This window comes from Pelodiscus sinensis, chromosome 10 (genome assembly GCF_049634645.1).
Source record: "Pelodiscus sinensis isolate JC-2024 chromosome 10, ASM4963464v1, whole genome shotgun sequence".
Taxonomy (NCBI): domain Eukaryota; kingdom Metazoa; phylum Chordata; order Testudines; family Trionychidae; genus Pelodiscus; species Pelodiscus sinensis.
The window spans coordinates 38439386-38466028 of NC_134720.1; the positions used below are offsets into that span (position 1 = coordinate 38439386).

Consider the following 26643-nt stretch of genomic DNA (forward strand, 5'->3'; position numbering starts at 1 on the left):
GCCGACAAACAGCTGATCAGCTGTTTGTCGGCTCAGCGCGGCAGCCATGTAAATTTAAATGAAGCGGCGATTATTTAAATCGCCGCTTCATTTTCCTATGCCTGGTAGCCTAATCTACATGCCTCTGGCGACAGAGGCATGTAGTCTAGACGTACCCTAAGAAAATTAGGATCTCTAATTTACCGCTAGTGCCACTTGGACAGTGATAGCAATGGTGAATGTTGTATGGTCAACAGGGTTCAGGAATTTTTTTCTGTTGTGTGGTCTACAGGGACCCAAAACATTTTAAGGCACCTATTACTGTACTGCCAACACCAAACATTCAAAAACGTGTCAGGCTCCAAAAAAACCCCTATAGAGTTGGTTAAAAATCATGATTTTTTTAAAAAAAAGAGAATTTCTAATTTGATTTCTGGGTTTTGAAACTTCAGTGTTCACATTTTCCAGTATTTCTCAGCAACTAAGAGGACCAGAAATTTACTTCTACACCAGCTGACATTCTCCTTTAAAAACATGACTCTAGCAGCTGAGGCTTTCATTAAAAACACCTAAAATCACGAGATTTGGCTCCACTGCTATTAGGTGTGATTCTGTTAAAATATAATTTGACTAGAGTTACTGAGCCCAGAAATACTAGTTGTGCATGTCAGAGACGGCTTTAAATCTAAAGTTTTTAATAGTGATAGAAATGTAGCCGTGTTAGTCTGGGGTAGCTGAAGCAAAATGCAGGACAATGTAGCACTTTAAAGACTAACAAAATGGTTTATTAGATGATGAGCTTTCTGGCCCACGAAAGCTCATCATCTAATAAACCATCTTGTTAGTCTTTAAAGTGCTACATTGTCCTGCAAAGTTTTTAATGTACTTTTATATTTTTCTAAAGAATTGCAGTTGTGAAGAAATACAAATAGTTCAGCTAAATATGAGTCCCTGCATGTTTTTCCTTTATAGTCTACACTATTTTCAGTTTTGGCTCCCTCACTGTTTAAAGTACTGCATAAATAATCCTTAGCATGATGAAAATTCCCTAATGGAAATACACAGCTGCATTCTGCCTTCTGTGATCTGATTTATGTATAAATCTACTCTACCCAAGAGAAAAAAAAGTCTCCTCTGAATTGTGGTCTAATGGCAGCAGCTACTTGCCTACTAGTAATCATCACATTATGCATACCTAAAAGAGATAGATCCTTATCCACCAAGTTACAGCTACTCAGTCTCAACATTCGAATCTTTGTTGCAACCTTCAGTGCTTCCAAAAGCAGCTTTAGGTTCCCACCAACGCATTTATTCCAAGAAAGGTCTAATATCTCCAGTTCAGGGAGGTGAAGGGCAGTCTCAGCTGAAAAGATTAACACAAGCAACTTCTGCTTACTAATAGAAATCGTAGTGGCCTTAGCAGACATTTCACCATCTTTTCACCTGTAAGTAGGTTTTAAGTATGTTGCCCTACCTAGTTGTGCTCAGAACATAGGTTTATAGGATCTTAGTAAAAGATAGACAACATAAAATCTCACATATTCCCTAACTAGCACACTCATCCTTTCATCCTTAAGGAGGGGCTCAGGGAAGAGGACTGAATGAAGGTGCGGGGGTGCATAAGTCAGGGTTGAAGGTTGAGGAGAGGATCTGGGAATGGGACTGGGCAGGGAGGGTAGGGGACCAAAGCCTGCCCCCCCTCCCTCGCAGATTCATAGCAGGGCTGCTTGCTCTTACCCTTCCCGTCCCTGCCAGAGAGCTTGTCTGACCCCTGCAATCCTCAGCCAGAGAATTTCTCCTCACTCCCCAAAGAAGGGGAATAGCTAGCAATGTCACTGTACAAATCGGGGGTGGGTGGGTGGGGGAGCATCAGCTCCCCTGCTCTCCCTAAAGGGCACCTTGGGGTGGGAGGCTCAGGGTTGGAGCAATTCCAGATGTGGGATGCGGCACCCTCACCCAGTGCCTTTCACCTGCCTGGTGATTGTGTCTCTCTTGTTTTATGAGAAGCAATCTCATTCTAGGCACATCCCATTTTCCTGGCACAACCAAACGCTTACCTTGCTTTAAGTTAAGAGGAAGCTGTATACCAAATGTGTACCAGCTCTTACTATTTAGAAGGAGTCTTTGAACACACATAAACTCTCTCAAATACATAGTAGAAGAGCTGAACTTTGGATTATTCAATATAGAATGGATATTTTACATAGACATATCCTTGTGTTGTCTTTCTTAAAAGGGATTGGGATGATTTGATCCTATGGACATCTGAATATCAGATGACCTGGAGCTCCCTGGTATATAGCAGTGATGAGTCTCAGCTGTCCTGACCAATGCATCCAGCTGCTGCTGCTACCCCGGTGGCAGCTGCCCTCTTTGCCCTCTACCATTTGCAGCCCGGAGGAAATACACCACTAAAATGTATTTAAAGTAGGCACATGAAGGGGAAGTTGGTTTTTCCTGACCAAGAAAAGGGTCAGGCACCTCAAGCCAGGGGTGCCCAAGGACGGAGGTCTATTCATTTGCATCAGAGACTGCAGAAAGATCATTTGCATTGTAAAAATCATAAGCAAGGGAGATGCCAGCATGTCATTTACACATACGCATACATACCATCCCAGGGCAAGGGACTTTATCTGGAGATTCACTTCAGAAGAATACATTTTGAAGTTTTTACAAGACAATAAAGAGATTGGGAGAAACCCCCCAAGTTATCGTTTATCTTTGCAGACGAAGACACCAAGTGTGATGAACTTTGTATTTGGATTCTTGCTAAGGGCTAGCCAGCCATACTGGAAGAATGACAATGGTGAGAAAACTATGAACAAATGACATTATAGTTCGTAGTGTTTCAGCCTTAGAATATTTTAACTTTTGTTTGTAACCATTTCTATTGGGAATGTAGATATCGTGTAACCGAATAGTTGTGTAACCGCATGAAATTTTAGTGATTACATGGTTATTCGATAGTCCCGGGGGGGGGGGGGGGGGCTGGCAGCCAATGTGCTGTCCTCCCTGCTCCCTGAAGTGCCCTGCCACCCCATGCTGCTGCCATCTGATACACAGGCAGCAATATGGGGTGGCAGCAACCCCTGTTCACGGGGGTCTGAGCTCCCTGTGGACAGAGGCTGGTTTCATGGCAGCCTCTCTTGTCCCCGCCACACTGATGTAGAGGCAACAGTGTGTGTGGAGGGCAGGTGGCACAACAGAGCTGGTTCTGGGGGAAACCCTGTAGCAAGGGGAGGCAGGCAAGTCTGCAGAGTTGGCATGCACAGGGAGCCTGCCTGAAAACCAGCTTCCCACACGTATCAGCTCCAGCCTTCCCTCCCACCCCACTCTCTGTGCTGCTGCCTCTCTATCAGAGGCTGCAGTGTGCAGATGGGGGCCAGGCAAATCCAGTGCTCGTGGGGAGCCTGCTTAAAACCAGCTCTTCATGGGCACCACGTAGGGTTGCCAGATGGTTTAAGAAAAAATACTGAACAACCCCTCCACCCAAAAAAAACACTGAAAAAATTCTGTTGAGGAAAAAAAAGGGAGGAGACCAAAGTTATTAAGCAATAAATAAATAAATAAAAAGCCCCGCTGAACAGAATTGTCGAACAAAAAAAAATGTTTATAAAAGAATGCTGCTCCATTTTTTAAAATCCCACAGCTCCATTTGGGGTGGGGGGCACAGGAGCGGCTTCGCAAGTTGCACTTTTGGGGGGCAAGAGCCACATGCAGCTTTCAAGCCATGGGTTGGCCATGGCTGGTGTAGAAGGAGGCATCACCTGGCCAGCTCCCAGGTCTCTGTTGGTCACATGGGCCAGAGCAGAGTGCACTCCATTCCCATCCCAGCCTGGTGCTCCCCTACCATGAGGCCAGGCAAGTGTCCACTCCTGCCCCCCTTCACTATGACTCTGCTGTGCTCCTCTCTCCCTTACCCTTACCAGACGCAGCAGGGGAAAATTGTCACTGCCGGGCTTCCATCCCAGGGAAACAGGAAATACCAGACCTTTCACATGTCTGGTATTTCCTGGGTTTTTTTACTAGACAGAGCCCGCAAATACCGGACTGTCCAGGTGAATACCGGATACCTGGCAACCCTAGCACCAGCTGCTGCTTGGATGCAGACTATTGGAGTCAAGTCAGTAGGCATAGGGGTTATGCACCCTCTCCCAGATGCACTGCTTGGCTTGTATTGAGCATGCTCACACAGACTGAGCATGCTCAATAACGACTGCCCTCATTCTGTCCCTGTCTCCCCACAGGCAGGCACAGGTAATCTCTATCAGCCACAAAGCAGCATGGCATTTAAGGCTGCAAGGCAAACATTGACTAAACTCCTTAGAATACTTATTTCGAAATAATAACTCCTGAAATAACTATTTCAAAATAATGTGTCCACACTACAGAGAAGCCTTGAAATTAGTCCAAGGCAGGCTCCCTTAATGTAGATGCTTTATCTCAACTTGGAGCCCCAGGAAGCACTGGGAAGTAATTATTCTGAATGACTCTGACTATAGGTCTCTTTTGGGAATGTGTCAAGATTCCTTTACACTCAGGCTTGGTAAATATAAGACATCAGTATTAAATGGATAATTATTACAAGGTCTGCCCACTCACTAATGATTATAATTCCAGCATAATATGAGATCACACCCTGTAGCTTTCTTTTCTAAAATTAGTGAATAAATTACAGTTCTTTGGAAAATGAAGGATCAATAGGGCTGCATTAAAATCTGACATAATGTGGTCAAATGCTGTTACAATTCACTTTATTCTTGACCTATAGACTCCTAATATTCCACTTTCAAATTTCTCCTTGCAGTCAGACCAAATTATGTGCTAATTTTGTGCCATGGGCAGACAGAGCCAAGGAAGAGACCGACAGATACATTTTCACTCATGACTAATGCCAGAATTCAATCGCAGATCTGCAGAATCTCATCAAAGGATAGTTCAAATCTATTGCATTATTGCATCGTGCTGCATATAGAGAATATATAATAGTTTAAAAAGTGTTCCTACCTAGTGATGCAAAGGACTCTTCTCCTAAAGAGCAACTGCTGATGACCACAGACTTCAACTTTGGTAAAAATCTAAGCCTGCTGAATAGGTGGTTGAAAGACATTCCAATATTTTTATTAGATGATAAATTCAGCTCTTTGAGGCTTGAGAGTAAAGGTATCACCTGTGCTTTAAAAATACACAATATTCATTAGTCATTGTGAGCCTAAGTGACTATATACCTGTAGATTCTTTCTTTTTAACTTAACCCAAAACACATTGCCATATTCTGAGGCCCTTACTCTTGCTGAGTAATATTTTACTCCATAAATAGTCCCATCATTATCAACATGATTACTCAAGAAGTAACATACTACTTAGCATGTCTCTCCTCTGAGGAAGTGGATTTTGCCCATGAAAGCTCATGATACTATATAAATATATTTTTGTTAGTCTCAGAGGGTGCGTCTCAACAGCGGCACTATTTCAGAATACTTCTGGTATCCCGAAATAGTATTTTCCGCATCTTGATAGCACACCCGTTATTTTGAAATGTCTTTTGAAATAACGGGTGCACTCTTCCAGCATCCGTATAAATCTTGTTCCATGAGGATTAAGGGATGTTTCAGAATAGTCCCGTATTTTGAAATTTGGCACAGTGTAGACGGCGCCAGATTTCAAAATAAGCTATTTCAAAATACACTCGAAATAAGCTACACAATTTGAATAGCTCAAATTGCTTAGCTTATTTCAAGCTATGGGTGCAGTGTAGATTCATCCTGAGGTGATACAGGACAACTCGTTGTTTAGGGTTGGGTGCAGTGTAGATTCATCCTGAGGTGATACAGGACAACTTGTTGTTTAGGGTATTGTCTAGACTGCAGAGTTTTCCTGGGATACTGGAGAGATTTTCTGGGATGCGCCGCTGCATCCAAGGAACATGTCTGCTTTTCCGAAAAAAATTTCGCAAAAGCACACACGTTTTTTCAATATCACTGTAAACCTTGTTCTACGAGGAAGAAAGGATGTTCCGAAAGAGGCTTTTTTTCTGACATTTGGCCCAGTGTAGACAGGCCAATTGTCAGAAAAGCATCTTTCGGAAGAAAAGCAGAAAAATGTGCGTCTCTTTTTCCGATAGAACTTTGTAGTCTAGACACAGCCTTAGGGTATGTCTACACTACCCCGCTAGTTCGAACTAGCAGGGGTAATGTAGTCATTCGCAGTTGCAAATGAAGCCCGGGATTTGAATTTCCCGGGCTTCATTTGCATGAAGCCGGCTGGCGCCATTTTTAAATGCCGGCTAGTTCGGACCCCGTGCTGTTCCACGAGGCGTACAGCTAGTTCGGATTAGAAGCCTAATCCGAACTAGCTAGTCCGTGCCGCGTGTAGCCGCGCGGCACGGGGTCCGAACTAGCCGGCATTTAAAAATGGCGCCAGCCGGCTTCATGCAAATGAAGCCCGGGAAATTCAAATCCCGGGCTTCATTTGCAACTGCGGATGACTACATTACCCCTGCTAGTTCGAACTAGCGGGGTAGTGTAGACATACCCTTACTTAGCATGAATAAATGTTGGGCTCTGGCCAGACATAGAGTTGCTAAGATTTTCAAATCCAACTAGGGGATTTAAATGTAAATTCCTATTAAAATTAATGGTGCAATCTATGTCCAAATCTTACTACCTTTGCTAACCTCATACAAGTGGATAAATCTCAGAGGGGAAACCATGTTAGTTTGTAACTTAAAAAACAATGAGTAGTCCTATGGCACCTTAGAGTAACAAAAATAGTATGAAGAAGTTACTCACCTTGTGCAGTAACGATGGTTCTTCGAGATGCATGTCCCATGGGTGCTCCACTGTAGGTGTCGGGCTTGACCCGGCGCTGCAGATCGGAGAACTTTTCTAGCCGTAGTCTGCCGGACCGCGCATGTACGAAGCGCGGCTCGTGCCTTTTCGCGCCGTTTGTGTTCGTGCGGTCCGGCTCCCGCCAGATCCTCCTGATGCTCTTGGTCAGAAAGACAAAAATAAGAATTCCGAAGAGGGGAGGAGGGTGGGTTGTGGAGCACCCACGGGACACGCATCTTCTTCTTCGAGCAGTGTCCCATGGGTGCTCCACTGTAGGTGAATTCGCAGCAGTAGCCCCTGAAAGGAGGGGGGTTCGGAGCTATCATGCTGTGGCTGTGGACAGCACCGCTGTTGCCACTGCCCCATCTGGTAGGTGAAGGTTGGGAATGGCATAATGTTTGGCAAAGGTGAAGTTTGACAACCATGTGGCAGCCCTGCAAATGTCTTTTAGTGGAACGCCTTTCAAGAATGCAGTTGAAGTAGCAACTGCGCGTGTTGAATGCGCTGTCGGTTTTTGTAGTAGTGCTCTATTATGTAGCACATAGCATTCCTTTATGCAGTTCACTATGATTGCCGAAATGCGCTGTGCTGATAATGGACGGCCCTTAGAACGGTCGACTGTAGACACGAGTAGCGTGTTTGTCTTTCTGATGGATCTAATCCTCTCTATGTAGAAGGCCAGGGCACGTCTAACGTCGAGAGTGTGTAAGCGAGCTTGCTCTGCCGAGGCATGGGGCTTAGGGTAGAAAGTGGGAAGTATTATCGGCTCATTGATGTGAAATCGTGAATTCACTTTTGGAAGGAAAGTGGGTTGAGATCATAAGATGACTCCTTGATTGGTAAACACTGTGTATGGGGGTATAGCCGATAAGGCAGCCAGCTCACCAACCAGTCTTGCAGAGGTTATGGCAATCAGAAAGGTAACTTTCATGGTGAGGGTACGCAAATCGCATGTGGCCAAGGGCTCAAAGGGTTTCTGCGTTAGCGTGTTAAGAACTAGCTCTAAGTCCCATGGTTGCACTGGCTGTGTGTGGTGTGGAAAAAGATTAGCCAAGCCTTTCATGAAGCACCGTATCATTGGGTGAGAGAAAACGGAATAACCGTCCACAGCGTGATGTAACGCAGTGATTGCGGCAATGTGCACCTTAATGAAGGAGCAGCTGAGAGAGGAGTTCTTGAGGTGCACGAGGTAGTCCAGAATCCGGTGAATGGGCACGGAGTAGGGGTCCAGACATGCCAACGAGCACCATGCAGAAAACCGTGCCCATTTGTGAAGGTAGGTGGATCTTGTGGATAACTTTCTGCTATGTAGAAGAATGTGTTTGACCTCTTGCGAACAGATCATTTCTGTTTGTTGGAACCAACTAGGAACCAGGCTGTCAGTGCCAGAAGCTCCATCTGGGGGTGGAAGAGGCGTTGATTGTTCTGGGAAAGAAGGTTGTGCCTCTTGGGCAGAGGGAAAGGACGACGCGCTGACATTTGATGGAGGTAAGGAAGCCACGTTTGTCTTGGCCAAAAAGGAGCTATCAGGATTACCGTGGCTTTGTCCATGAGTATCTTCTCTAGTACTCTGGGAATTAGAGGTGTGGGAGGGAACGCATACAGTAGATGATGGCTCCAATCGTATAGGAAAGCGTCTCCCTTGGAGCTCCGTCCGATTCCCGCTCTTGAACAGTATTGGGGACATTTGGCATTCATGCGGGTCGCAAACAGGTCCACTGTTGGAAATCCCCAGGAATGGAATATGGTTGAGAGGACTTCCGGGTGAAGCTCCCATTCATGCTTCATGGAAAAATGCCTGCTCAGTACATCGGCCATAGTGTTCTGTTGACCGGGTAAGTATTCTGCAATGAGGGAGATTTTGTGATGGATGCACCAACTCCATAAAGCATTCGCCTCGGTACAAAGTGACTGGGATTGGGCCCCGCCCTGCCTGTTTATATAGTATACTGTGGTCATGTTGTCGGTAAGAATTCGGTTGGTTTGAGCACGAATCTTTGGAAGAAAGTGACGACAGGCATTGCGCACCGCTCGCAATTCTAGGAAATTGATATGCATCATCGACTCCACGGGGGACCAAAGTCCCTGAGCCTGACTGTGCTCCAGATGTGCACCCCACCCTAGTAAAGATGCATCGGTGGTCAGTTGTATCGTCGGTTGTTGGCGGTGAAATGGGACACCCGACATCAGATTTTTCGGAACCGTCCACCAAACTAAAGAATTTCTGACGTGCAGGGGAATTGATACTCGTCTGTGGACATCTAGAGCATTTGGAGTGTAAACAGTAGCTATCCAATGCTGGAGACAACGAAAGTGTAGTCTTGCGTGTTCGACAACGTATGTCGTGGCTGCCATGTGTCCCATAAGCCGAAGACATTGTAGTACCGAGGGCTTGAGACTGATGGTGATGGCTTGTATAAGATCTTGCATCACTCGAAATCTAGTTATTGGTAAGAGAGCATGAGCGGTGGTTGAGTCGAGTTGTGCGCCTATGAATTGTATCGATTGATGTGGCGTCATGGCCAACTTTGGGATGTTGATGATCAGACCCAAGGTTTCGAACACTGTTTTTGTGAGGTGTGTCGCGTGCAGCGCCTCTGCAGCTGAAGACACTCTGATTAGGCAGTCAAGGGAATATTATTACACTGCCAGGTAAGGGAATATTATTACACTGAGACGACGCAGGTAAGCTGTTACTACTGCCAGCGTCTTGGAGAAAACCCTGGGAGCTGACGAGAGACCGAAGGGCAGGACCCTGTATTGGAAATGGTCTGCGCCTAATTGAAAATGTAGAAATAGTCTGTGAGCCGGGTGTATCGCCACATGGAAGTAGGCATCCTGCAGATCGAGGGACGTGTACCAATCTCCGCTGTGAAGAGCTGGAATGATAGTGGCTAGAGCAGGGGTGTCCAAACTTTTTTCAAAGAGGGCCAGATTTGATGAAGTGAACATGCGTGAGGGCCGACCATTTTGCCTGACATTCTTTGAACCATTAAAATTAAATGCAAATTAACTATTTTATGCAAAGTTTATTGCAAACGGCATACTTTTCATTTCGTCACATGGATGACAAATCTAAACAGGTGTTAAATCACTCTGCCTTTCATATCTGAAGGCCAGATGAAAAAAAAATCCAGGAAGCTGAAATATATGTCAGGAGCATTGTAAAGTACATTACATATTATTGGTAATAAAGGTTGTCTGTCAACTTTTAAGTTCAAAAAATATGAACAGGAACATAACACCAAGTATATATGTTGTGTCCAAATATATTTATAACTGATTTAGACCAACTGACATTAACTGAGATTTTACAATGTATTCATCTCAATACATATGGATTCGTTGGGGGCTATAAAAGATAGATATTGCCAAATTACCTGTGGGGCCATATTAAACCGGAACACGGGCCGCAATTGGCCCGCGGGCCGGACTTTGGACATGCCTGGGCTAGAGTAACCATCCTGAAATGGTACTTCCACAGGTACCGATTAAGTCCTCTGAGGTCGAGAATCGGCCTCCACCCCCCTGATTTTTTCTCTGTTAGAAAATATCAGGAATAGAACCCCCATCCCCGGAACTCTTTTGGTACTGCCTCTATTGCCCTGATGGTGAGGAGTCGATCGACCTCTTGTTGTAAGAGAGGCTCGTGAGATGGCTCCCTGAAAAGGGACGGGGTGGGGGGGTTGGGAGGGGGTAGAATGGTGAATGGAATGGTATGCCCTAGCGTAATTGTTTGCAGTACCCATCTGTCGGTGGTGATGTGAGACCACTGGTGTTGGAAGGGTATCAGGCGATGGTGGAATAACGCCTGTGGAGGGTTGGGATGTCTGCTCAGCGGAATGATGCACAGTCCCTCGACAGGAATGTCAAACTTGCTGCTTGGTAGTTAGACGGCCAGATGTTTTTGTTTGATTTCTTCTTTTTTGCTGGCGCTGCCGATTGCGTTGCTGGTCCTGCTGCCTGTATTGAGATAGTTGAAAGGTAAACGGTCTTTGCCTCTGATAGGTAGTATACCTTTTTCGATGAAAAGGAGGAGTATACATCCCTAGGGTCTTGAGTGTGGTTCTTGAATCTTTACCAGAGTGAAGCACCTGATCGGTTTTGTCAGAGAAAAGATTTTGCCTATCGAAGGGTAGGTCCTGGACTTTGGAAAGAAGGTCTTTGGGAACTGCCGCCTGGTGCAGCAAAGATGCCCTGCGCATGACCGCGGATGTGGTACGCGCTGCAGTGTCCGCTGTGTCCAAAGCTATGTGGAGAGCTATTCTGGAAGCTGCATAGCCTTCTTGGACTACCGATTTGAGGACCTCCCTCTTGCTCTCAGGTAGATGTTCCAGTAGGGACACTAATTTAGAATAGTTGTCAAAGCTATGATTAGCTAATAGCGTGGAATAATTTGCCATATGGAGCGTAAGAGTAGCAGACTAGTAAACCTTTCATCCGAAGAGGTCTAGCTGTTTCATGTCTCTGTCCGGCACATTAGGTCTTTGTTGCGAGCCCTTCATTCTTTGCTGGGCTGCATCGGCAACAACGGAATTTGGTTGGGGATGGGAGAAAAGAAACTCCATCCCTTTGGCCGGGACATAATATTTTTTGTCTGCTTTTTTGTTAGTGGCCGGTGCAGAAGCCGGCAACTGCTATATATCATCCACAATCTCAAGAACGGCATCATCCAGTGGAAGAGCCACCTTGGCCTGATGTGAAGGGTGCAAGTTTCTGAGCAGATGGTGGGACTTCTGCAATCTGCACATTCTGTGACGCTGCCACTCTCCTGAAAAGGTCCTGGAATTGTCGGAGATCATCCGACAGTGATGTGTCTTCCTGGAATACTGCATCATCCGGTGAGGAAGTGGACTTGTCGGTGGGGGACCAGTCCTGAGGCTCATCCTGAATGGTATGTTGTTGTAGGACCTATGGCTCAGGTGGTTGGGGAGGTGGGATACCTGATGGAGTTGGTGGTCTGGTTACTGACGGTAAGGGTTGACGTTCCCTGCTGGGTGATATGTGAGACCGATGTGGAGAATAAGATATTGACGAACGTCGGGTAGAAGAATGAGAATAGTGCCTATAATAACAGTGGTGCTCCGGTGACCCATGGTAATAGCGGGAGCAGTGCAGTGATCTGCTGTAGTAACGGGCTCTGTGGGAGCTATAGTACCCAGAGTGACCGGAGCCTGATGGGGACCTAGGAGATCAGGATCGTTCCCTGGATCTCAGAGTTGGGGGAGGTGACCGGCAGTAATGGCGTTTTGGCGAGATACGTGGAGAGCGGTAGACCCTCTGTGGGTGTCTCATGGATTGGGCTGAGAGTCCCGATGAAGGAGAAGGCGGTTCCGATGAGAATTGGGTGTTCTCTGGTGTGGGAGATGGTGTAATGATTCTCCAAGATCCTCGATGCATGGTTACAGCAGTCTGCTCTGGTGGGGAAGCAGTGAGGGCAGAGGGTTGTGTAGACTGTCCACCTCCTTCCCTCGGCGTCGGATGCAGTGCCGCATCGGAAGGGACAGAGAACGTGGTGGAGGAGCATCCTTCCGAGCCGGGGTGGATTCCCGCACCGAAGAGTCGCTCGGTGCCAGCGAGTCACTCGGTGCTGGTGAAGGGCATGGTGTACAGGGATCTGACGGTGCCGAGGGGCATTGCGGTGCCGGCGGCCCATTCCGTGCTGGAGGCTCGTTCGGTGCCGAGGCGGGAATCGGTGCGGTAAGGGTAGTCTGCACCGAGACTACTTCCAGTGCCACAGTCATAGACGGTGCGGAGGGTGCTCTCGATGCCGCGCATGGCGTTGGCACCGGGGAAGGCTTCGGTGCCAACGATAACTTAGGCACCGGAAGAGTAGTGGGCTGCGGAGCCGAAGTGCTGCGGCTGTGCTTCGCCTTAGACAGGCCATGCGAGCCCGAGGTGCCCGGTTTGTCCCCCACGGTAACACGCGTCGGGGGAAGGGAACGAGAAGGCAATGGTCTTTGCTTCGCCTTCTTTGGGGACGGTTTGGCTGAGGGATCCTGAGGTGATACGGAAGTTGCCGTATCTTGCGGCTGTAATGCCCTGTCAAAGAGGAGCATTTTAAGCCTCATGTCCCTGTCCCTCCTCGCTCTCGCGGTGAGTTTGGAGCAGTGAGGACACTTCTGGGGTATGTGTCCCTCACCGAGGCACCTGATGCAAAGAGCGTGACCGTCGGAGGCAGGCATTGCTTCCCGGCATGAGCTGCACTTTTTAAATCCAGGTGAACCCGGCATGGTCGCCTCTTTCTTCCTCTGACAAGTGTCAGGAAAAACTATTTACAGATAACTTTGAAGAAAAAAAATTTTTTGTTTTGTAAACGAGAACGACTACGACTAATAACTAACTTATAATAACTGGAAAGAGCTAACTACGAACTAATCTAACTAAATCCTGTGAGTTCTTCCTCTCTCTCACTCTGACAGAGTCTGAGGAGAAACATTATTCCGTCCGCGGCGGAGGACGGTCAGGAGGAACTGGCGGGAGCAGGATCGCGCGAACACAAACGGCGCGAAAAGGCACGAGCCGCGCTTTGCGCATGCGCGGTCCGGCAGACTATGGCTAGAAAAGTTCTCCAATCTGCGGCACCAGGACAAGCCCGACACCTACAGTGGAGCACCCACGGGACACTGCTCGAAGAAGAACATGAGCTTTCGTGAGTAAAACCCACTTCAAAGTCCCATTACATGTACATCTAAAATTATTACTCAAGTAATTGTTAACTTTTCTCCTTACTAGTATTACATCATCAATATCTTTTTACATTATCATCCCCATCAAGAAGAGCTGTATACTTGAGGTCAAGGAATTTTTCATTCAAAAGGCTAAAATCCACGTCAAAACAACAGAACACACAGAAATTGAACCATCTCCTTGCTGGGAGGTGAACTGTATATTTCTTGTAAAATGAAGTGAAATTAGAGTTTGAACAATAAGTCCTGGAGAATGAAATCTGTTTCTTCAAAGAACAGAGACAGCATGGATAGCTGCAGTGTAAGCTTTCCTCGCACCACCCTCCAACTAAACTTCTACCTTGACAGTGAGTCACTACAAGTACCACATGGAGAGTTCAATTCTCATGTGCATTCACCTCTTGGAGTCATGCCAGTTATACCAGTTGGGGATCTGACCCTTGGTCTCTTCAGTATGATCAATCATCAAGATTGCCTCATTGGTGTATAGCATAGACACTAGGACATTTGTCCAAAAAAGCTTCCATTGCTTGCATTGAGAAAAGCATCTTGTGTGTTCTGGCCTAACAAAAATAGTACTCTAACAGTATTTTCTCTCCGTCCAAAGATCTCAAAGTCCTTTATAAACATTAATCAATTAAGTCTCTCAGAATCTCTGAGAGGTAGATAACTGTTACCGACTCTATTTTACACATGAAGATATCTAAGGTCTTGTCTATGCTGGAAAATTAGGTCAGGGCTGTGAAAAAACCCTGCATGGTACAGTTAAGATGACCTAAGTGCTTGTGTAGACAGAGCTAGGTCAACAAAAGAATTCTTCTGTTAGGCTTTTATGGGTCGGGGCACAAAATGGGAGAATCCTTCCTGCCAACCTGCAATGACTCAACTGCAGTGATGCCCCATTAGTGATTAAGTGTAGGCAAGTTCTAAGATGCTGAACAAGGAAAATTGCAAGTTCTTAGCACCTCTCAGGATCAGCCTCCACGTGACTAGTCTAGGATCATGACTCCAAGTGCTGTGTCTTAATCAATAGGCTAGCTGTTGTCCACAATCACTGCACTACCAAATCTGCATAGATAAAAACTGGTCCTGACTATTAAAATCTGACAGAGGTGGTGTCTATTTTTGGCCTTTAAGACATTTTCAAAAAAGTTAAAAACATATATATTATTAATGAATTTTCTAAAAATGTCCTTACTGAGAACTGCCATGTCCTCTTCTGTTACACAGCACTGATGGAGATCCAGGATTTCTAGGTCTTTAAAACTGGCCAAATGAGCTGCTGAATACTTAAACCCTCCACCAATCTCTTTATTGCATGATAGGTCTAATTTGTTTAGTTCTGGTAAGTACTGGAAAGCACCATCTAAAACCAAAAAGGCAAAATTCACAGTCACTGAATATTCTAAACACAGAAGGCAGATTATAGATTTAATGTTTGCTTACTCTAGTGTTACTGTTTGAGAAAGGTGTCATAATGACAGCTTTGGAGAATGAGGTCTTCTGTGTAGTCACAACAGAAGTCAACATTGCAAATCTTTTCCCACCAATGTCACTCAATCTTCCTCTGAAAGAACCACCCATAAGTCAGAGAACAACTCACCCATTCATACTCATTAATGCTTCAGTCTGTTATCTGAGAATACTGCCAAGGGTGCCAAACAGCTCTAGTTCTGATACTGAGTTTTGCATGGTGAATACTTAGTCCACTAGACAAAGCTAATCTAGACAGACTTCAGGTGATGACTTTTAGGGTATCTCTATACTGCAGTGTAAACTCATGTTTGAACCTGGCCTAACTCCTTTGCATCTACATTACACTACAATTGTGCTAGCCCAGGGCTCAGATCCAGGATGCTGCAGGGCTGGAGGATCCAAGCTCAAGTCAAACTGGGACCCAAAGTCCAAACCCTATTGCTTTACAGTGTAGTCACAGCTCTGCTTGACTCAGGTTCCAGGAGTCATGCAGAAGTACTCCACAATTCCATGGGCCAACTTCCTTAGTACTCTCTATCCCAATAATCTGCAGTGTACTCTATTGAAAATGGAAGTCCTTCAATCCCACACTCCCTAGCAAATGGCAGCATCTTAAGTCAGTGGTAAATCATTCCATTCTGATCACAGATCTGCAATCATATTACCAGATAGCTTCCTGGTTTTGCAAAGGGGAGTGAACTGATCAAGCCTTTTGCAAAGTGAAGTGCTTCTCGGTAACATGCAGGCCAGGTAGTAGAGTTATCTCACAGTACAGCATGTTCTTAGCTGCCACATTTCAGGGAGCAAAGCACTAGGGACCCTAGAATACAGGTTATTTTGACTTGGGTTTGCGCACTGCAGTGTGGATGCGAGAGCCCTAGTTTTGAGTTCAGGTCAGAAAAATCTTAACCTAGGGTTAAAATACAGTATAGATGCTCAAACTCAGGGTTCTCTAACATGGATCTGCTAACTTGAATCCCACTAACTTTGGAATTACATTCCCAAAGTAAGTAGCCCTTTAAGATGACTTTGAACCAAGAAACTAGCGCTGAAAGTCTCTGTTTCCTTTACTAAACAACTTAAAGAATAATTGTCTATCAATATTTTTTATATTCTTATGATTTCTATCACACAAAATACTTGTTTCATTGCCTTTAGCCTAGACATTTTCTTAGATGACTTTTAGATTTAAGCTTGTGATTCCAAATTTAAACCCCTCTAAGAGTAGACTGACCTAAATACTGGAGGCCATCTTTCTTTAATCCACACATGTGCAAATTTAATACTTTCAAAACTGGCACATTTTTCAATTCCTGAGCAATACTCTTCAGACTGCAGCCAATGTTTCTGTTGATAGAAAGATCTAATACTTCAAGGTCACAGATGGCATTTAGAACCTGAGCTGGAAAAAAAAGGAAAAACAGAATTGATTAGTTATGAGGTTTACTTGGAAGGATGTTGCAGCATATCTAAGCAGAAATGAGCCAAATCGTTTTGCTTACATTCAAACACAGTCTAACAACAGGAATTCATAAATTTGACATAGGGTACTTCTACACTGTAACACTATTTCAAAATAACTAGCGCTATTCCAAAATAACTTAGTCCATATCTACACAGCAGGAAGTTATTTCAAAATAATGTTGAAATACTGTCAAGCTGGAGGACTTCTTACTCCGACTCCTGTAACCCTCATTGGACGAGGAATAAGGGAAGTTGGAGGAAGAGTGCTCTATTTTGAAATAAGTGCTGCATAGACGCTCCCAATTTCAAAATAAGCTATTACTAAATAAGCTAGCAATTGACGTAGCTCAATTTGCATAGCTTATTTCGAGTTAAGCCCTGCTGTGTAGATGCATCCTGAGACTCATTAGGTTCATGTTCTGTTTAAAAAAATACAGTGAAAAAGTAAGGGAGGGGATCAGAGAAATAAAATCTGTGAAACAGTAGGGTGAAAAAAATGAAGAAGAAAAAAAAGGCAATGAACTGCATAAGAAAGAACAGTGAGGGAAAGAGAGAACATTCTAATGAGAAAGGATGAAGGATGGATAGATAGATAGATACTGGTGCTAGTCTAGTTTGGGGGGTGGGAAGAAGGTTTAATCCTTCATTTTTAGTTCAAAGCACAAAAGTTTCTTTTTAGAGAGAAAACCTTTTTCAAAATACAGAATCATTTCAAAAGAACACAGTATTAAGTTATGGAGTAGGTATAGAGGGAAAGGAGAAGTGTTGTAAGCTCAACTAGTTTTGCAAACCCTGTGAATCGCCCATCAAAAAAACCCTAAGGCTGCGTCTAGACTGGCATGATTTTGCGGAAATACTTTTAACCAAAAAGTTTTTCTGTTAAAAGTATTTGCACAAGAGAGCATCTATACTGGCATGTGCCTTTGCGCAAAAGATTTGCTTTTGCGCAAAAGCATCCATGCCAGTGTAGACGCTCTCTTGCGCAAGAAAGCTCTGATGGTCATTTTAGCCATTGGGCTTTCTTGCGCAAGAAATTAACATGGCTGTCTACACTGGCCCTCTTGCGCAAGAATACTTGCACAAGAGGGCTTATCCTTGAGTGGGAGCATCGGAGTATTTGCGCAAGAACCACTGATTTTGTACATTACAAAGTCAGTGTTCTTGCGCAAATACTCGCGACCAGTGTAGACAGGCGGCAAGATTTTGCGCAAAAGTGGCCGCTTTTGTGCAAAATCATGCCAGTCTAGACGCAGCCTAAGGCTCAGGAAATCTGGAACACTGCAAGGATCATAATGCCTAACTATGAACCTAATCCAAAACCCACTTAAATCTTTCTATTAACTTCCATTACTTTGGATCAAGCCATACAAATGAATAAACAACGTATTTCTAGTACCTTCCATCCAAACTGGCAGACTTTATAAACATTCATGAATTTCACTAAAAAACATATTGATAAGACAACATTTTTACCCCATTTTGGAGATCATAGAATCACAGAATACTAGGACTGGAAGGGACCTCGAGAGGTCATCGAGTCCAGTCCCCTGCCCTCATGGCAGGACCAAATACTGTCTAGACCCTAATAGATATTTATCTAACCTACTCTTAAATATCTCCAGAGATGGAGATTCCACAACCTCTCTGGACAATTTATTCCAGTGTTTGACTACCCTGACAGTTAGGAACTTTAGGAGATGGTCAAGCCCATGGAACAGATAAATTTGGACCAACAATTATAAACATTGGCCCTGATCACGTAATGCGTGTCACATGGCTGGGACGTGAGTCCCCAAATTTAGTCACATAAATGTAAATGTCCTGATTTTCAGAGAGGCTCAGCACTTGAAACTCTCATTTCAGTCTCTATTTGTAGAGTCTCAAATCTAGACCTATGAAAAATCAGGCCACTTTTATTATATGCTTAAATTTGAGTCTCTCAGCTATGTCTAATTTTAGGCTCTCAACTTTGAAAATGTTGGTTCAAGTGATTTTTCCATGGTCATACCTGAAATTATTGGCAGCATTGAGATTTGAAACACAGATATCTTTCCTCTCAAACCCATGCTACAACTAGAAACTTATCCAATCTCATATGGTTAGAAAGAAAGGGCTTGTTTGGAAACCAATACAGATAATGTTATAATGGCCAACCAGAAATTTAGTAACTTTCAATCAATAGTAAGCTTAATATTGACTTTGTAAAATGCTAAAACAGAAATCAAAATAGTTACAATTATGAAGCACCAGTATTTTAACATAGGTATGTGAAATACACTTACCTAAAGATTCTCCATCTTTTGCTGTTAGACTGCAATCTGTAAATTTTAAGATTTTGATCTTGCACCCTTTCTGGAATCTTTTGGTCAAGAGGGATAGTTTTCCACCTATGTTATTATTCCAGGATAAATCCAGTTCTTCAAGGTGAGGAATGGTTTCAAGTGCATCACCTGTTACAAGGCACCCAGAAGTCTAAGATGAATCTCTGTACTAGACACTCTTTTAAGTACAGGATAAAAATGCAATTTCACACAATATGAAGATATGTCTCTAGTTATTTCTTTCTCATTTTAATTATTCAGTTTTGTTTTACCTTCTTCTTTGAAAAAAAATGGTGCATATCAGGTGATTTCTTGTTGCATAAATATATGTGCTATGTAACACACACATCTCTCCTACTTTCCACCCCTGACTCTTAGAAAAAAAAAATCACAATGCTCGAGTTTCCCTGTAAACCTGTGACAAAGATCCAGAATCCATAATATACTGGGATATCTGCATAAGTGGAAAAGCTGTATGGATTATCCTTTATAACTCTGATTTTTTAGATACCTTGCAAATTTCCAACTTCCTCTGCACTACATCTAGAGACCACAGTATTGCCAGCTCCAAAGGTACAAATATCATGGGTCAGGTCCAGTGAAAATAATGAGACTGGCTTTGAAATAATGAGATTATGTAAAAAAAAATAGATTTGGTTTCTTTTTATTTGCCCTTTGCTTTTTGAGCCTTTAGAATGTTTGGGGGTCAATTTTTTCATTTTCTCCACAGCCACAAGGGCTAGAAACTCACTTTTTCTTTAAGAATGAAAGCTGAAATAATCACATATCCATTTGACTCCAGGAGCTGGGACTTTAAGGAAAACAATAATTATCATGACAAATCATGTAAGTTGGCAACACTGATGCCATCTTGGATAAGGCCAGAGTTAAGAAGGAAAAAGTCCTCTCAGAGCTGTTTATGAATCTTTAAAAGCATCATTTCTAGCAAAGAGAATCAACTTGAGCAAGTTTAGACCAGGGGTAGGCAAAATACCTCTCATGGGCCAAATCCAGCATGCCAAGCCACCAGATCCAGCCCGCGGACACCCCGCTGGGATCTTCAGGCACTCAGAAGCCACTGAATTAAGCAGAGCACTGCTTTGTGTGCCTCTCTGCTCTGGAGGAAGTGGGGAAGCTTTGTGTGATCTCCTCACTTCCAGCCCAATCCTCAATTTCTATTGGCCAGAAACAACTAGCCAGTAGGAGCTGAGAGATTGGCTTTGGGGTTGAGGGCAGCACAAGCCTCTCCCTCTCCCAGAGCTGAGAGCCACATGGAGGGAGCAGTTTTAAGCGGTCTGGGGCTGTGGCAGGGAAAGAGTCCAGCCTGCCTTAGGGGTGCTCTAGAGCTGCTGGCTGGGAGATTCTTAGGAAAGCACCTAAACACAGGGTGGTTCAACTCAGCCACCATCAGATTTTCATCCCCTTAAGCAAAGGCTGAGGTGGAAACCAGAGCAGAGATAGGCTAGAGAGAAAAAACATACTCTACCTTTTCCAATGAATAAAACACAGAAGAAAGAAAACATGTAAAGAGTATGAAAAAAGTAGCGAGAAAAAAAATTACACAAAAAATTCAAAGCAAATTCTAGCCCATGGCATAGTTTGTGAACCTTCAAAATATTCCATAAACTTTGCAGAACTTCAAACTCCACTGGGTTTGCCCTTCATTTATATGGACACAGTGAGCTCATTCACAGTAGTAAATTCTATGTTCAGTGGTAAATGTCTGCAAGATCAGGACCTCTAAAGAACAAAAGAAAAACCATACTGTATCAGACTAAAGATCCATCTAGCCCAGGATCCTGTCTTCCAACAGCAGCCAATGCCTGATGCCCCAGAGGTAGAGTGAACAGAAAAGGTAATCATGTGATCTGTCTCCTGTCATCAATTTCCAGCCTCTGATAAACAGAGGATAGGGACTCCATTCCTACCTATACTGGCTAATAGCCATTGATAGACCTAAACTCCATGAATTTATCTAGTTCTTTTTTGAACCCTGTTGAAGTCCTGGTCTTCACGACATCCTTTTGCAAGGAGTTCCACCGTGCGCTGCATGAAGAAAAACTTCCTTTTGTTTGTTTTAAACCCTCTACCTATTAATTTAATTTGGTGACCCCTAGTTCCTATGTTATGAGAACAAGTAAATAACTTTTTTATTCACTTTTACCATACCAGTCATGATTTTATAGACCTCTATCATATCTCCCCTTAGTCTCCTCTTTTTTAAGATGAAAAGTCCCAGTCTTTTTAATCCCTCTTCATATGGATCCCATTCCAAACCCCTAGGATGCGTCTACACTGGCATGATTTTGTGCAAATACTTTTAACGCAAGAGTTTTTGCATTACAAGTATTTGCGCAAGAGAGTGTCTATACTGGTCCAGGACTCATCGTAAGAGCGATGCGCTTTTGCGCAAAAGCGCGTCTACATTGGCAGGACGCTTTTGCGCAAAAGCAGAAGCCCGGAACCATTTTGAAGAGGGCAAATGGGCAGCAGCCCTTTCTGGGGGTGAGGGTTGGAGCTCCTTTGAGATACGTGCTTAAAGGGATCTCCCCGGACACTCATTTCTCTCCTGCTACGTGCTATAGGACCTCTGACAGCCGTAGCAGTTCCATTTGTGGTTGCCCTCTGCCTTTTTGGACATCACTGCCTTGTGCCTTTAGTGCCTTTGGCTGATTTTTGTAGCTCAGCTTGTTTCTTGTGCCATGGAGCCAGGGGCGGCCATGTGCCTGCTCTGGCCCCTTCCGGCCATTTTGGAGTGTCTGCAGCTGCAGGCTGCTGCAGTCCTCATCCAGGACCTTGAGGCGCAGGTCGCTCTGGACTCCCTCACCAGGGAGGCCATGGCGTCCTTGTGGCATCCCCACACCAGTGTGGAGAGGCTATTGTGGAGACTGGACACCAGTACCAACTGGTGGGACTAGCTGGTCCTGGGGCAATGGGACGACCAGCAATGGCTCCGGAACTTTCGCATGCGAAAGCAGATGTTCCTGGAGCTGTGTGCCTGGTTCACCCCTATGCTCCAGAGAACCACCACCAGGCTGCGAGCACCCATCCCGGTGGACAAGAGAGTCGCCATCGCACTATGGAAGCTGGCCACCCCGGACAGCTACCGATCGGTGGCACACGAGTTCGGGGTGGGCAGATTGACCGTCGGTGCCGTCGTCATGCAGGTAAGTCCCAGGGGATCGGGGGGGGGGGGGGGGGGGAGGGTGCTGCACTCCATGCCCAGGGGCAGGCAAGACTCCAGACTGGGTCACCCAGGGGTTTAGGCCGTCCCTCCCTTGCACAGGCCTGCTGGTGGGGGGGGGGGGGCCCGGTGCGTGTGTGTGTGTGTGAAGACAGAGGGCATCACGGGGGGGGGGGGCAAGGGAGCACGCACTCACCCTGCCTTATGTGATGTGTTCCCCTGTGTTTCTCTGCACCCTTCTGCAGGTTGTCCATGCCATCAATGACATCCTGCTCCCGAGAGTCATCCGCCTGCGCGACGTGGAGGCTATGGTGGCCAGCTTTGCTACCCTCGGGTTCCCCAACTGTGGGGGAGCCCTGGATACAACCCACATCCCCGTCTATGCCCCGGAGCATTGAGCGGCCCATTTTATAAACAGAAAGGGGTACTTCTCAATTGTACCCCAGGCCCTCGTGGACATTTATGCAGGCTGATCCAGCAGGGCACATGACGTCAGCAACCTACGCAACTCTGGCCTGTTTGGCAGGCTGGAGGCAGGCACTTACTTCCCCCACCGGGAATTTACTGTCGGGGATGTGCCCACGCCCACATGTGTTGTGGGGGATGCGGCCTACCCTCTGCTGCCCTGGCTAATGTGGCCCTATACAGGACAGCCAGACCACAACCGGGCCCGGTTCAACGACCACCTCAACCGGGCCCACAACCAAGTGGAGTGCGCCTTCAGGCGTCTGAAAGCCCAGTTCCGTTGTTTGCTCACTCGTCTGGAGATGGGTGAGCAGAATGTCCCGGAGGTAGTGGCCATGTGCTGCGTGCTCCACAATCTTGTGGAGCTGAGGGGGGAGGCCTTCCTCCTGTCATGGATGGCAGGCGAGAGCCAGGCCTACGAACAGCCCTGCACAGCTGCCATCCGCCAGGCACACCACGATGGGGTGCGCATCTGGGAGGCCCTGATGGAGATGTTCTCCAGGCCCCATAGTAGGGTCGCCTCTGTCTCCCTTTACATCTGCCTCCCATCCCCTATCCTTCCCTCCTCCCCTCCCCTTACCTCCCAACAAACAACACCACAGTTTTTTTTTAAAACACAAAATTGGAACTTTTTCTTTACAATGGGGAGGAGTGAGATGTAGGATGGTGTGGGGGGGAGGCTTTCAACTGGGAGGAGGAGGAGGCTCTCAACTGGGACATCCCACATGTTGGGGATTTGAAAACCCAGACCACGTCTGCCAGATGTGCTCCCAGGCACTGTGTGGGGATTCATCTTGCTCCCTGTCAAATGCCACTGATTAGCCCAAAGCCTCACAGCCTCCACCGGCAGGGAGTTCCACAGGTTAACACAACAAAAGCACCCTCCCACCCCCCAAGGGGCCAGGACACAGACTGGTGGTTACAATACATGGAGGAGGACCCTACTCCAGGGGCAGTCCTGTATGCAAACATACAACACGAAGGGAAAAGGGGGTAACCGAGTGGGCCCAAGCCACACTACTATGGTGTCACCTGGGCTCAGGGGAGGGTATGAGGTGTAGGGACAGTGGCCGGGCTGCCTGACTGACCCATCCTTTCTTCTGTTATCTTCCAATTCCGAGCAGTCCACCAGTAGGCATTTTAATCCTGCTTCTTAAAATGTTACTCCGATTGAGCAATTTTGTTGCACTTGAACAAACAGATCCCAATTCTTCAACCATTCTGCATATGAGCAACTTTTTCCCAATGAATAACCCCACTGAACTCAGTGAGACTAGTCCTATGTATACAGTAACTCACAAGTATAGCTGGGAGTTTACACTGTCCATGTGGAGACAAAGACTAAGATTTCTGGCCGCTGTGGTGTGACAAGTACAGATGTAATGGCTCACAACAGACCCTTGGTAATGAGTTGTTTGAGAATTAAATGTAACTGCCATACTGTACCTAAAGAAGTAACATCCTCATCTGTCAATGCACAGTTGTTTAGTTGGAGAGTTTTTAACTTGCTCACATTATGGAGCTGAAGAGTAAGGGGTTTCAGAGCTCTTCCTATAGAATCATTCCAGGAAAGATTGAGCTCTTCCAGCTCTGGTAGAAAAGGTAACACAGCAACTAGAGGTAAAAAAAACAACAGCAGCAAATATAACCCATTTAATTTGTAAATGTGTGTGTATGTCAATATGTCCCAATGTAAAGGTGCTTTTCTAAACTAATATAATATGATACAGAATGATTTGTCTTCAGAATAAAACTCTGTACACCTCAGCTTTCCTATCTGTAGAAAGGGTATAAGGATATCTATCTCCCTTGCAGCATTGCTGTGTGGCTTAAATTGTTACTGAATGCTTGCAAAATGCTTTGGGATCATCATATGAAAATGCTGAATAGGAAGAAAGGAGAAGGAAAGCGGGGGAAAGTGGGATTGAACTATTTCATTGGCAAATAAGAATAGAAAACTCTGTTCCATAAGTAGCTAATGCTTACCTAGCTCCATTAAATCAGTTGCCTCTAATGCACAATTATTTAGGTCCATATTCTTCCTGTTGGGCTTCCTACCCAGTCTGTGCATGAATTGCTTAACTCTCCATATACCAGATGTTGTGTCTGTTTTGGAAATGAGATGAGGAGGTTTGTCTGCATAACCAAAAACAGGGTTGTGGTTACCTTTACAAGCAATCTAATTGATGAGATTTTGTTTTGTGTAACTACAATTGTCAGCTTAAGACATGACATAAAACATATTAACTCTGATGGAATTTGTGGAATGGCTGCATTCCCATTTTAGAGGCCACTAGTGGAACCTCTGAACCATGTTAGTTGTCCATTGTTACCATGAGTAATGGGAACAAGTGCACCATGCCCTGTTGATGGTACCTGATGCTGAATGAGAAAAAAATCTTCCTTTGGAAGTCTTGGGCTGGTCTACACTGAAGACTTTTGATATTAACAGGACCAGTTCAAGCACATGAAAATTAGTGTAAATCACTAATCAGATGTATACTGTGTATGGTTACCCCTGCACTAGTCCTGCACTAGTATTATAAGCACCTCAGTTCAGCCCATTACAGTGCTGGTATAGACTGGAAACAGTCAACACAGCTTCACCAGTTCAATTAGTCCTTGTAGTGCAACCCCACAGTGCTTCTGCTCACCCTTCAGGGACAGCTCTGAGTACTGTTTCCACCCTATTTTATGCATGTCCAATAGATACTGGGGTGGCTCTTAGAAGGTCTTGGGTCTGCACAACAATTCCTCTTTCATCTTACTTTCTTACAAATTGGAATGAATAAGTAACAGTGCACCTATTCTGGCCTTTAGGAACAGTAAGCAAATATGTAAAAATACTCCTACAGAAATTTTAAATAATACCCGTCCAAAAATGAGCAGCCAAAAACTGACCAAAAGACAGCAACCCCTTCTTTCCACATTTTGACTCTGCTCCCTTTTTGCAAACCTCACCTTCAACCACCCTTCAAATTAGAAGATTGATTTCCATCCTCAATTGGTAAGTAATACCTGCTTTTGCTGTTGTCTTAAAATTGCTATAGTAGCAGGGATGGCAGAGTCAGACCTTAAACACAAGTAAACCAAAACTGCCACACCAGGGGCTAATGTCCCACATAAACTCTGCAACTGATGAGCTTCCATTGTCATTGATCTCTCACATGTGGAACCAAGAAGAGGAACTCAAAAGCTTAATCCCTCCCTATAGCCTAGAAACATGGGTCCCAGTTCACACTTCATGTCTCTCAAATGATAAGACCTAGCATGACAATGGCTTACTCAGGAGAAAAACACATAAAAATAAACTAACAATAAATCACAGGATTTTGTCTGGCAGTAAAACAAAGCACTCTTTCATTATTTCCAATGCACCCAACACTGTGGTATCAGCATTACCTGCTGCAGGAGGAGCTTGCTCCTCATTCTTACTATCTGTTTTAGACTTATGGATTTCTACACCTTCACTTTCTGCTTTGCTTTTGCCAGTAGATTTCCCAGTGGGTAAACTCTTGAAGAATCTAGTGCTTGGTGAGCACTGATGTTTTCCCTTTTCTATAGAGGATTTTTTCCTTTGGATCTGGTTCATAATCAGCTGAAATGGAGATCTCTTCAAGACGCTCCCTTCACATCTATCCTGGAAACTCTGGTTCACACCTTTCGGAAAATTGATAAACATGAGTAGAAGTGTTTTACAGCATTTATTACTGGTTACTTTCCCCTTCCCCTGTCATAACAGTGTATATGATCAGGAATTTCATATCTGCTTTCCCACCATTCTCTCCAGATCAGTGTCAATGGTATGTCATTCAGTGGACCAGATTCAGAATTCATTGCAATGCCTGATGCCTTCAAAGGGCGCTGCAGGTGTTCAGCACCACAATAGAGGTGCCAACTATTTTGCACAAAATGGACCTAATGGACAGTCTCTACTGTGCTGGTGTCATTTTATGTTAGTTCATTGGTCAGAGTAGTTCTAAAAGCCATCTTATCTTATCAGTGGAAGGGAATACCTGGGTGGGTAGCTCCTTTGTCACCTCCTTCCTAACAGTCTACCTGAAAATTATTTGCATATATCCCTTTGCCAAATGTTGGGGATGACATTCTAGAGCTCCCACTGACTTCAGTGAAGCTAGGAGTTTACCCTCTGCATTTACATAAGCCAGAAAAGTCTTGTGATTTGCTTTTACCAGCTAATTTCAGGTATAATGCAAGCATTACTTTTCTCAGAA

General features: G+C 44.9%; 1 protein-coding gene across 22 annotated transcripts in view; it reads right to left on the reverse strand.

Moving 5' to 3' along the window:
• The window catches only part of LRRC31 (leucine rich repeat containing 31), a 185007-nt gene that overhangs the window by 4703 nt on the left and 153661 nt on the right, over positions 1–26643 (reverse strand). For 18 of the 22 annotated variants that reach the window (XM_075937913.1, XM_025184519.2, XM_075937909.1 and 15 more), the window contains 8 exons: positions 25811–26068; positions 24395–24544; positions 23855–24022; positions 18721–18888; positions 16209–16376; positions 14697–14864; positions 4987–5154; positions 1175–1342 (listed from right to left, as the gene is read on the reverse strand). In XM_075937913.1, coding sequence (XP_075794028.1) covers positions 1175–1342; positions 4987–5154; positions 14697–14864; positions 16209–16376; positions 18721–18888; positions 23855–24022; positions 24395–24544; positions 25811–26068 — 1416 coding nt within the window. The remainder of the gene's footprint in view (positions 1–1174; positions 1343–4986; positions 5155–14696; positions 14865–16208; positions 16377–18720; positions 18889–23854; positions 24023–24394; positions 24545–25810; positions 26069–26643) is intronic. The other 4 variants (XM_075937916.1, XM_075937915.1, XM_075937918.1 and 1 more) reach the window with 2 other exon arrangements.